The following is a 12,418-nucleotide window of genomic DNA, read 5'->3' on the forward strand; positions in this document are numbered from 1 at the left end:
CCAAATTGCTGTAGTAGTCTACAAATCTAGATCCTAGAAATTGCTGTTGATCGTGGAACTGAATTTCTACAAAAGTCCACCAATGAATTAAGTCTTTCAATCATAGAATCATAGAACAGCCTGGGCTGAAGGTCTAGATGATTCTTTGAGGTCAAGATCAAAGATCATCTAGTTTCAACCCCCTGCTATGTGCAGGGTCACCAACCAGCAGCCCAGGCTGCCCAGAGCCACATCCAGCCTGGCCTTGAATGCCTGCAGGGATGGGGCATCCACAGCCTCCTTGGGCAACCTGTGCCAGTGCCTCACCACCCTCTGGGGGAAAAACTTCCTCCTCATATCCAACTAAACCTCCCCTGTCTCAGTTTAAAACCATTCCCCTTGTCCTGTCACTATCCACCCTGGTAAAACCAACCATCTAAACAAATGTTTTATATTTATAAATGGAACTGAATGCACTGTGACCATGCTAATGTTTATCATGATTGTTCCCTCTCATTTCTCATATAAAGACCTCCAAACTGGACACCTTTTTGCATACTGTCCTAACAAAAACTCCACAGAAACTTTAGGAACTGACCTGGTAAATGTTTTACCTCAAAAGAATGGATGTACATTTGTAAGATGTTTTTTTTCTTCTGTGTGGCACAGCAATAGTCTCAACAAAAGCAGACTTGGCAATTGCCTAAGACTGGTATGCTATAAGGAGTTATGCTCATGTCTCATACCAATACTCCCTGGGTGGACATTTATTTCCTCCAGATGATCACAGTAAATCCCTTCAGATGCCCGAAGAAGGATCAGTAGCTTTGAATCCCTTTCTAGAGGATGTTGAAAAGAGCCTGAAATAAAGAGAAAACAGCAACAACCACCACAGAGATATCAATGGTTTTGTGATGCTGAAATGGTGCTCTCCCTTGTGTCATGGAAATGGTTTCCATGCACCTTGCTCCCTGCCAGAGGTCTCTCTAGGAGCTAAGCTGAACATGAAGAATGCCACTCGTGTCTGTGGAAACATTTTGTCCACATCCCATAACTTAGGATCATGCACGCCCAAGGCTCTCCTTGGAGTCAGCAGAGAGAAAGAAAAGTTCCTTCATCAGGTGACTCACACACATCCTATATGGCCTGGATTGCCCCTTGGCAGTGGCAGCCTCTCCATTGACTTTGTAGGCAGCCTGGAGAGACTGCTCCAAACTCAGATATTTCAGTTAAGTGCTTAAATTAAAAGGGAATGGAGAGCTGAATCTAAATTTAGAGTCCCAGGCGGGTTTGCCCAAGGTCAAGCAATGAGTGTGTGAAGACAGGAGGTTCTCATTCATCTCTCTGATCACTGAACATTTCTTTCTCCCACTCATCTTTTCCTTTCTGCTCATTTAAAATTTCACCAATTCCGAGATAACTGTTCCATTCTGCAGCCAGGATGGCTAAGAACAGCCTTTCAAACCAACAGAAAGATTTTATTAGTGGAGGGAAAAAGAAAATACCCAAGAAGTTTTGGTGCGTGTGATGTTGCTCTTATCTTGTGATAAGTCTGTACAGTAAACTGTATTCCAACTGTGACTTCATTTATTTCACCAAGGGTAGTTTACAGTTTCAGAAGAAAATGGCCCAACATTAAACAGATACTAGGGAGGAAAAAGTAGGACAGTTTTTGCCCTGGAGAAATGTATGCGGAGTCCAGTAAAAGAGTTCAGCATTCCTTTAAAATTAGAGATTAAATCAATTATGCAACAGAAAACTGCAGCAGATGTAGAACTAAAAAATATATACATATCCATACAAAATTAGCTGGCCTGTCATCTTCTTTTAATATTTAAAAATTACTAGTTTGGAAAAGATAGCTGATTTTGTATCCTAAAGAAACATTCCTTTTAAAGAGTGTTTTTAAATTAATTGAAATCAAAAAATAAATTCATTGTTCCCCAGCACTAGACAGTGCTGATATCTGACATAGACATACTGATATCTGTGGGCATTTAAATTCACCGTGCAGTTTTATAAGGATAAAAGACCAAAAGCACAAGTCTTGCACGCTCTCCATCCAGCACATCTCATCCCAATCTCATCCCTTGTTTCTGCTCTGGGAACAGGGAGGGAATTCAAGCATACAGTGTCCATCATCCATCCAACTCATCTTGACTTTCTTGTTTGAACTCCCGTACCTCCCATAGACAAACACTAGTTTCAGAGGGGAAAGCACGCGACAAGGACTTTTACCACTGATGCACTAGGTTAAACAAACATCCAGCTAGAGCTGCAGAGGAGTTACGCAGACGTTTGTGTCTATTTTCATACCCAGGGTGACTGTTTTCCTGGCTTCACCCTCCCAGCAAGACGTGATTTGAAATACCCTGGACATACCTTCCCCGGTCCTCAGGTCAACCCTGCCCCCAGTGATGAAGTTATCAGCTATGATGATGACCCAAGAAAGACTCAAGGAAAATATTTAGGCAACTTAACGCTGGTGTTATGAAAGTATTCACAGTTACCTTTTCCTAATCATAATGACAACCCTTTCAACTGGGGCGTTTTTATCATTATGAATTATTATTCGTGTTATCACCAGTGTTATTATTTTACTGCTGGTTACGAAGAGCTTAATATTTTTTTCTAATTAAGTCAATTAAAAATAGCTCTGTAATATATTCAACTCTCAGCTCTACTTTAAAACAATTTTTAAGTGGGCTTCCAGGCTTGACAGTCACAGAGAAATGTTTGGAAATGTGAACTTTAAAGGCTTGAATTAGAAGTTATGACGCTTTATAAAGAAATATATCTACATTTATCTAAAATTTGTGATTTTTTATTTTTTTTTTAATCCTAAAAAAGCATGGCAATATTTTAGGGAATGCTGCCCTTGTTAAAAGCTCTCTCTCAAATCAGAGTGAGAAACCAAGCAGCTACAATAAAAATTCATGGTTACTCATCACCGTATTAAATCCTTTAAAAAGAAACCCCAAAAGAGAAGATGATGTTCATAAGAATGGTTAGTTGCCTGGAAACTGTTAACAGTACACTACATAAAAGAATGCAGGAGGTGTCTGCGACTAGAAAAAAATTGACTTGTTTTTTAAATATTTAGAACAAAAATAACCCCAGCATTGCTTATTTCTATTAATAGTTTTAAGTCAACGAGTGTAACATGAATGCAAGGAATACCAAAGAGCTGGCCTGGAAACTCACTGAACTACTAAGGTGGACTTTTCAGTAAGTTTGGATCACTGACAGTATCTCAGAGCTCTTGAAGAAAGCTACGACTGTGCCAATATTTCAAAGAAAGATAAAAGTAAGAGCACCAGGTAATTACAGCCCTGTCAACTTGACACTGATTGTAGGGGGAAAAAATAAAAATAAAAATGGAATGTCCAACCCTGAACACAATTAATAAATCGTTAAGGGGGGATGATACAATTAATGCCAATCGACATGGCTTAATAGAAAATAGGTCCTGTGAAACTGCCTTGTTATCACCTTCTCATGAGACTACAGTTGATAAAGATATGATACAATTGGCTTCCCCAAAGCATTTGACTTGGTAGCACAAAACTTTCTGATTAACAAAATACATCGGTATGACTTAGAATATGGCACACATTGGTTTCCAGGCTGACTGACTGAAATAAGACTTTCAGCTCAAGCAGGCCAAGTGATCCTGCAACCACTGTGGCATATGACAATTTGTCAGTGCCCCAAAGGGGTATCAAGGGACTGGAAGTACACAGGTAAGTGGTAAGCCAACACAGCAATAGTTTGGAAGAGAAGAATATAGGGGAGAAAGTGAAGAACGTTCAAAATGTGATAAAACATGTCTTGAAGAGCTCCCTCAGCTTACTCAAAGGAAAATCCAAAATACTTAATGCACAAAAGTCAGCAGGCAGGATAACTTTCATGATCATGTGAAACAACGGTCCTAGGAAATCACAGCTTTTATAATAAGTCATTTTGGTAAAAAAAAAAAGAAAAAGAGTTGCTATAGACACAGGAATCATCATCTCTGCAACACACATGTGAAGGATCTGGGTTTAAGTGCTGTCTTTGAACTCTGGATGTGAGAACTTCAAGTTACTTGCACCACTTTATTGTGGTGAGTAAGCCTTACAGAAAGTCACAAAGCTCTCAAATTACCCATCCTGCACATCAGACGCAGAGAAATGGATCCCATTCCGTGCTCCTTATAGGCTTGCCAATTTGACGACAGCCTGGTTGATCATAAGGTGAGATGATAAAGCACAGCTGGCAGAGAGGTGAGAAAAGGGTAATTGCGACCAGAAGCCAACAGAACCGGTTGGTGAGAAATGCAGAAAAGTTCAGAAGGGAACAGTGCCAGCATATGTTGAATCATAGAACCATAGAATGGTTGGGTTGGAAAGGACCTCAAGGATCATGAATCTTAAACCCCCACCACATGCAGGGCTACCCACCTGCACATTTAATACCAGCCCAGGCTGCCCAGGGCCCCATCCAACCTGGCCTTGAACACCTCCAGGGATGGACGGGGCATCACAGCCTCTCTGGGCAGCTGTTCCAGCACCTCACCACTCTCATAGGAAAGAACTTCCCCCTGACATCCAACTTCAATCTTCCCTCCTTGAGCTTAAAGCCCTTTCCCCTTGTCCTGCTGTTATCTACCCTCTCAAAGAGCTGATTCCCCTCCTGTCTGTAGGCTCCTTTTAGGTACTGGAAGGCTGCAATGAGGTGACCCCACAGCCTTCTTTTCTCCATGCTGAACAAGCTCAGCTTCCTCACCCTGTCAAAGTAGGCAAAACCTTCTCAAACACACATCTTCTTGCAGCTAGGATGCAAAGTTTGCTAATTTGCCCAGATCAGCCTGGGCAAAGCTCCCAAGCAATATTTTTTCCCCTTCTTCGGTGCAGATGGGAGTAATCACGTCGATGCCAGAGAGCTGGGCTGCCTGCACAGGCACAACACAGTGACAGTGTGCCTTCCTAGTCTCCCTGGTGCTTAATGTCACATCATACAGCCTCACTGTAGGTGTGTGCAGTTCCGCAGAGGGTCTAAATTGATGCTCTTTCGGGAAAAATTGGCACATAAAAAAATACCATGTATGTAATAGGAAAATAGAAGAAAAAAAAAAAAAAAAGAGAGAACAGAAGAAGGGTATATTTTTTCTACCCAGATTTTCACTTGCTCTGGATTTGGTTTTCTGTTGCATTTCAAAAGAATTTTCCATTGTTTTTGTGTTTTACTCCGATTCCAGATGTTCTTGACAATTTTTAACGCTTTTTTTCTCTATTTTTCCACAGCAAATCCCATTCAATTCCTTCTCAGAATAGTGGGTGTTTCCTGTCTTCTAACCTTTCTTTTATTTACAACATAACACTCTGCAACAGCTGTTGCATATAAGAGCAAGGAATTCTCTGAGATAAGGCTCCCTCCCTTCTATTAGTAGACTTTGCTAAGCATCTTGCTGTGACCTTCTCCAATAGAAGCTCTGTGTTTCCCAAATCTGAAACTTCTTGGACTCTGCCTGACCAGCTACTTTGATAACAGTGGTGTATTGTCACCAGAAGACCTGCAGAATGTTTATCTGTGGTCAGTGCATAGCATTATCCTTCACAAGGCATTTCTTCAGATGTCCAGGATATACTCTGCAGTGAAGCTGTACGAAGGAGGCATCATGTTGTTGCCTCTTATAGCTGCTGCTGCCAAACAAGCAGAAGAGATAAGAGGCAGACAGAGAGAGCTGCAGCCAGCAGCCAGAAATGAGAGATGAATAAGTGAGATGTAAGATGAGATTCAGCTGCCAAAATATGGATACCTAGAGTCATTTGAGAGCTCTAGACCTCTTCAAATCCAGCGTGTGAGGATGACAGATAGGAGACATGGATCAGATAGGAACAAGAGAACAGAGCCAGATGGGATTCCTGAGTGTGCCCTAAGTGATTCAAAGTCCCTATTTTTAGGCATCTGAACTATTTTCCCAGGGAGATTCATATGCTTCATCCCTGCAGACAGCCAAGGTCAGGCTGGATGGGCTGTGAGCACTGATGGAGCTGTGGGTGTCCCTCAGTGCAGGGAGTGGGACCAGACGGTCCTTAAAGGTCCCTTCCAAATCTAATGATCCCATGATTCAATGGACTATGCTGCGGTTTCTTCATGTAGGTGAATCCTTGTTCCCTGAACATGTGAGATAACAAAGATCAGACAGAGCAGCTTAGGCTACATTTTAATCTAGACAACCATATCAAGCAGTCCCACAGAAGCAGCTCACAGGCTGATGTCCACATGTAACAAGTAAACATAAGTGCCTTAAGCATGCAAACCAAATCTCTACCCCAGATTGATACTATCAGTTGAAAGAAACCAATGGCTTGGAAAGAGCAAGAAACAGAGATGAAAGCTGAGAGATGAAACGAAGGAGATGCAGATGGTGCAGTGAACTTTTCAAAACGCTTTTTCTGTTATCTGGGATGAAAAACTTCTTGCAGTATCCCATGTTCAACAGAAGTCATGTAGCTGCACAGGGATGTAATGGGACTGTCTGATGGGACTCTGAGCTCACAACTAAAGAATATGGCACCCAACTGAGGTAGTGGAGAAGCTGGAGAAGAAAGTCCTTTGGTAAGACTCGCTTGAGCCTCAGTTGTCCATATGAGGCTGAGCATTAATCATCATTAACATATCATAGATTCATAGAATGGCCTGGGTTGAAAAGGATTTCAAAGATTATCTAGTTCCAACCCCCTTCTATGTGCAGGGTCACCAACCACCAGGCCAGGCTGCCCAGAGCCACATCCAGCCTGGCCTTGAATGCCTCCAGGGATATGGCCTCTTGCCTCAAAGGAGTGACAAGATTGACAAGCAGCCATCATGAGATAGGCAAAAAAAGAAGAATGTGAGATGTTGAGACTGAAAAGAGAAATGCTATCTGGGTAATTAGTTAGTGGTTCTACTATAAAAAGCAAAAAATAACCTGGATGAGCATAGCAGAAATCAGGATGAATCCAACAGATCGATGTGTACAGAAGGTTCTTCAACATCTTCTACAGCTTTATCAAGAACTGAGAGCTTTTTTCAGCACAGGAAGGGATCAATTTCTATGCATGCTGTCTGTTCTATATTGCTGACTTGGGTTAAAATGAATGCAGCCATCCCAGGACAGAACATAAAAGAATCTCTGGAACACTGAGATGAGCATTACCTTTCTTCATCTAAAACTGTGCACTGAGGGTATTTAGCGAATCACTTATTCTCTCTGAATCTCCATCTCTTCTATTACAGATTGGAAAAATAATTGTTTTTTTAAACAATTGCCAGCTCAGAAAGGTAAAAATAAATGGTATTTCTTGAATGTTACTGCTGATATCATCATACCCTGAGGCAACAATGCTGAGGGGCTAGGATCACTTTGTGGATAGACCCACACACATTGCTTCTTGTTTGTCTGAGAGCTCAAACAGAGGTTTTTCAATCCATTCCAGAGCATGAATAATCTCAAAGCTCACTGATTCTACTGATCATAAGTGACACTGACCACGGATTATGCCACACACTGAAGAACAGACGATGGACCATCCAACTTCAAAGGCCCCCAAATCTCCCAGCTTTTGCTGTATCTTCCCATCCCAGTTTCCCTACAAATTACTGTTTTAGCAAAGTCATTTGGATCTGGTTGATGTTTCAAAAACTCCACTTTTACACTGATTATTACATATTTCTAATATCACTGAATTTCTTACAATTATGTCTTAACCACTTGACTTAGTTTATTTTTACCTGAAAGTAAGATGCCAAGTGCTATTAAGGGTACCAAAGTACAAGTAAGTTGTGTTTTCAGAGCTTATCATCATTCTCTAGCAGCTGAAGTGAACAAAATACTCATACTGCCTGGAAGTGTTGGTTTGGCACAGGCCACTGGATTTGCAGCAACTACATGGCCAAAAATTCCTGTGCCAAAAACGGGGCATGGAGATGTTACACAACAGGGAGGAAACTGGATCACATGATGTCAACCTCAGATCCTGCTCAGACAGTGTTGAATGTCGATGTCCACATCTATTAAATTTGTTTACTAAACTGTCTCATTATCTACTTTGTGTCAGGATTTCTTTAGGGTGGGGTAGAATTGGACAGATGGGCTTCAGAACCTTCCTTCAGGCACGGAACAGCCAGGATTGGACAGATGGGCTCCAAGAAGCTACCTTTAGGCCTTGAACACATGAGAAGAGAAAGAGGAAGGGAAAACACACGCAATCTCAATTTTAGAAGCAAGCACAGAAGCCAGTGAAAGATGTTGGAAAGTTGAGGATTCTACCCACCTATCATCTTTGCAGCTCAAGCTGGAGCAAGGGCATCTCTCCAGAAGAAGCTGGACCATGATTCAACAGCTGCAAATACCTGTTTGGCTTTTAATGTCATGACTAGTCACAGATATGCTGCAGGGGACTTTGTGCAGCTAAGTGCTTCTATGTTTTTTAATAAGCTTTTTAGCAGCGAACACATGCTTTTTCTTAAAACCAATATGAAACCACATTTAAAGCACCATAGATTGGAACTAAGAAATGACTGAGAGTCTTTTAAGAATATAGATACATTAACCTCCCAGATTTAGCTTTTAAACCCTTTTTTTTTTTTACAATAGGAAACAAGGCAGCAAAATAACTCTTTTGGCCACCGCTGTATTAACTAAACAGTCCCTTGAGATTAACAGCAAACAAATACTGGAGATCACAAACAAATTATCTTTTTAAAGTTCATGAAACCAATCTTGAGAAAGGTCAGACAGTGATCAACAATGTGATCCCAGAGTCCTAAGGATTCCTGTAAGTAAATACAATGCCCAGCTTTAGGAACCTTGATAATTCAAGGGAACTGCTTAATAACTTTTGTGCAGAAAAACACTGAGCTCTCCATTGCAAGTAATGTGGAACAGCCCCAGTAATAGTGGGGACTCTGAAAGCACTAGAACTAGGGCCAGGCAGCACCTCACATGTACAGTGGGTTGAGAAGAACAAATGTTCTGAATCCAGCTGTGCCAAATGTACAACATGGAGAGATCATTCAGGTTGGAAAAAACATTTAAGATCATCAAGTCCAACCCCAGCCCACCCTCATCACGCCCATGGACCACATCCCTCAGTGCCACATCTCCAGGGTTCCTGAACACCTCCAGGGATGATGACACCACCATTCCCTGAGCAGCCTATGCACTAATGTCCAACATGAATCTTCCCTGGCACAACTTAAAGCCTATCTCTTCTCCTATTGCTATTACCTGGGAAGAGGTAACAGAATGACTAGAAGGTTTCTAAACCAAAAGGTTTCCTTCTTTCCTCGTCCATCAAGAATAGAAATCTCCAGGTAACCCCAAGGCAGGCTGCTCACTTACCCACGTTCAGTGTACCTCCCACAACCACAATACAGGCTGCACTCAGGACATTGCTGGAGTTGGTGGGGAACTCAAGAGTCCCAAGGATGTAGAGACCTCTTAGAGGAGGAAGATCTGTGTCCACCAGGATGGTCCGGTCTGGGAAAGAAAGCAGAAAGTGATTTGGAATGTAAGCATGAAAGTGGAGAAGCTTGAAATGTTTGCTTTTCTCGAGATTAGATTATTTAAATTTTCAATTAGAACCAGTGGAACAGGACTTGTGCGTTTGTGCCACTTCCACAGCCAGAGCTTCATCTGCAGCTGAGCATCCATGGCATGACTTTAATCTGATAAATGAATGATAACATCATATTTGTAATATTATATTCATATCTGCATGTGTAAGTCTCATCAAATGTCACATATGAACATGAAGAATGCATATGAATGGCAGCAAGTTGGTGACGTGCCGATCTCATTGGGTGAGTCTGGTTCTATTTGTGAAAATAAATCTTGATCAACTAATACAATACAGCATGAATAATTTAATCTGTCCAGATGATGTTTTTCCCTCGTGAAATTGCAGAGAACAAGAATGAATGAAGTGAAAAACTACTGCATTCCCTGTTAGTTGGTAGATTGACAGAAACCAAGGGAATCATTGTTCCCTCAGCTACTTGAGGATAAAGCAAGGAGCGTGAGTCACTTCTGACCCCATTTCCAAATTCCTTGATCCCCACTTTGACCAAGCTGATACTAGAAGTGCATTACAGCATTGGATATCACTGGAGATCAATTAATGACTTCCTGGGCTAGCTTATTTCTGTTAATTTTGGACTGGCATTGGCTGAGCACACTGACATCACTGCTGCCCCCCCAAATGTGCAAATTTACAGTCGATGAGCCATCCAAATGCCAATAAAGCTTTCATTCTAGGGCATGAGTAGGACTTAAACAGCGCTTATCTTAATGGTAGTCCACCACACGGAGGTGAATTCCCCCCTCAGGACACATCTAATGTCCTTTAATGTCACTGGGAGTTTTTCACTGGAAACCACCTCAGACTCTTGAATTGCAGTGTTCAGCTCCTTTCCTTATCAACAAGAGTAGCAGCTTCCTGGAATGGAATCTCAGACACAGCGGACGTGCCTGTAAAGAGGAGAAGGGTTCGATGAGATGCTGCCATTCAGACTCTTAATGTGGAGCAGAAGTCCCCTGTAGGATTGTGGCCTTCATAAAAATAACTTGCAGAAAATGTCTATTGTCAACATAAGGGCAGTTGCCAAATCCTACTCAGAGATTTCCTGTGGCCTTCCTTTGATATCATGCGTATTTATTGTGAGGCACAGCTACAGAAAACAGAAGGGATTAAGGAGCACACATTTTCCAGTGGCCTTTGACATAGAAGTGTGAATGGGCCACCTGAAACTCCTACTAACATGCAACATCTTCAGAAGTGAATGAGATGTTAACCCTTTTGCTTCTGCCAACACCATTAGCACCCTCTTTGACAAAAACAGAACCGTGCCATGCTCCAGGAAAGTCTTCTCCTGGGAACAGGCAATTAGTGAGCCATTTATTGTGAAGGTTTGTTAAATCTTCTCAGACTATCTGCAGGAAACATAAAACCACACAAAGCACACGCAGAAGGGGACCTCAACGATATGAGTAGGTTGGTTCAATGCTAGCATGCTCAGGTCCTTTGGTTTTGCAGTCCTGATGCGTCACAGGTGTGTAGGGAGAGGGAATCACTGCATGCTCGGCGGGCCTGGGTCTGCTTACAGATTTGCTCATGCTTTCTTCATACGCTGTCCTTGTAATTCAGTCTTTCCAGTCTTCCTTTCCATTTTTTATTCCTTCTTTCTCTCTGGATATCTGCAAAGGACACGCTGGTTGCTCTGTTCTCAAAGCGTGCGCCAAGCACTGCAGCTATCCATGGTCACTCAGAACACCCCCATCTCAAAAAAAATCCCTGCATTCTCGGGCTGAAGCATCGTTCAAACATGTGACATTCTCACAGCATTCCAATGTAATAAGTCTCTACAGAGCAAATGCAAGTGCAACATTTTTTTCCCTAAATCTCATACCAACAGTACTCCGTATATTTTCATAGGCATGAAGAAACTCTTGTCTATAATCTCTTTATAGGACAGGTGTAGTCCTATGCCCTGCAGAGCTGAGAAGGCTAGGCACAGTATGTGAGGATACGAAACAGAGAGAAGAGAATAAGGGGAAAGATGTTGTTAAAATGATATCTCTCAGACAGAACGGGTATCTAGTTTGTGAAATCACAGCTCGAGAATGTGGCAAAAAGCTGCAGCTGACAAAGGCCATAAGTATATTCATCAAACACAGACTGAAACATTTTTACAAGGAAAAGAAGGGCTCCTAGGCATACTATTTATATGTCAGGTTTCTGTCTTGAACAGGTATTTTTTGCTGAGTTGCACGTTCTTCAGAAAAAGGTTTCCTGGAGGAAATTGCGGCCTCTCTGTAACTGTAGCATCATACATGTGAGCCCTGAAACACAGTTATATGAAATTCTCCCAGAGAATCTCTGCAAACCTGGGGTTTCCTCAGTTGAACAGAGCCACAGGGTGTGATGCCTGGGGTATGAAGTTCTCAGAGGGGGAAATGTTGCTCTGTAGAGACAACAGAAGGCTCCTTCGCAGCCAAACATGTTCTTGCACACTCGAGAAAGACAAACAGATTCAAGGGAGGCCTCAGGATGAACACAGTCCGTACAGAATATGCTCAGTCATACATTCTAAGGAGATGGCTACAAAGGGGTTAAAATCATAAACCTTCAGTCACCGAGCTCAAGAGATTTACTTCCACAGAATGACAGAATTGAGTGGCTATTCTCCAATGAAGACATTCTCATAATAGCAAGCAACTGCTTTTAGAAAGTGATAGTTCAAGCCTGAAAACAGGGCTAGATTTCATTATCCATATATTTTCTTCCACACAAAAGCTCGCAGGTATGCTACAGTCTTAATGTTCAGATGTACCACACTGAGAACTCGCTAATGACTCCAGCACTGACACAAAATGCCTTTGATCAACTGTATTGCACTATAAAACACCATA

General features: G+C 41.9%; 1 protein-coding gene across 6 annotated transcripts in view; it reads right to left on the minus strand.

Moving 5' to 3' along the window:
• PKHD1 (PKHD1 ciliary IPT domain containing fibrocystin/polyductin) overlaps positions 1-12,418 on the minus strand; it is a 244,911-nt gene that overhangs the window by 83,768 nt on the left and 148,725 nt on the right. For all 6 annotated transcript variants that reach the window (XR_008208610.1, XM_052690766.1, XM_052690757.1 and 3 more), the window contains 2 exons: positions 9,350-9,487; positions 726-839 (listed from right to left, as the gene is read on the minus strand). Coding sequence is in view for 5 of the 6 variants with exons in the window: in XM_052690766.1 (XP_052546726.1) it covers positions 726-839; positions 9,350-9,487 (252 nt within the window). In the remaining variant the exon portion in view is untranslated. The remainder of the gene's footprint in view (positions 1-725; positions 840-9,349; positions 9,488-12,418) is intronic.

The sequence above is a fragment of the Tympanuchus pallidicinctus genome, unplaced genomic scaffold (assembly GCF_026119805.1).
Source record: "Tympanuchus pallidicinctus isolate F22 unplaced genomic scaffold, pur_lepc_1.0 scaffold1, whole genome shotgun sequence".
Classification (NCBI taxonomy): domain Eukaryota; kingdom Metazoa; phylum Chordata; class Aves; order Galliformes; family Phasianidae; genus Tympanuchus; species Tympanuchus pallidicinctus.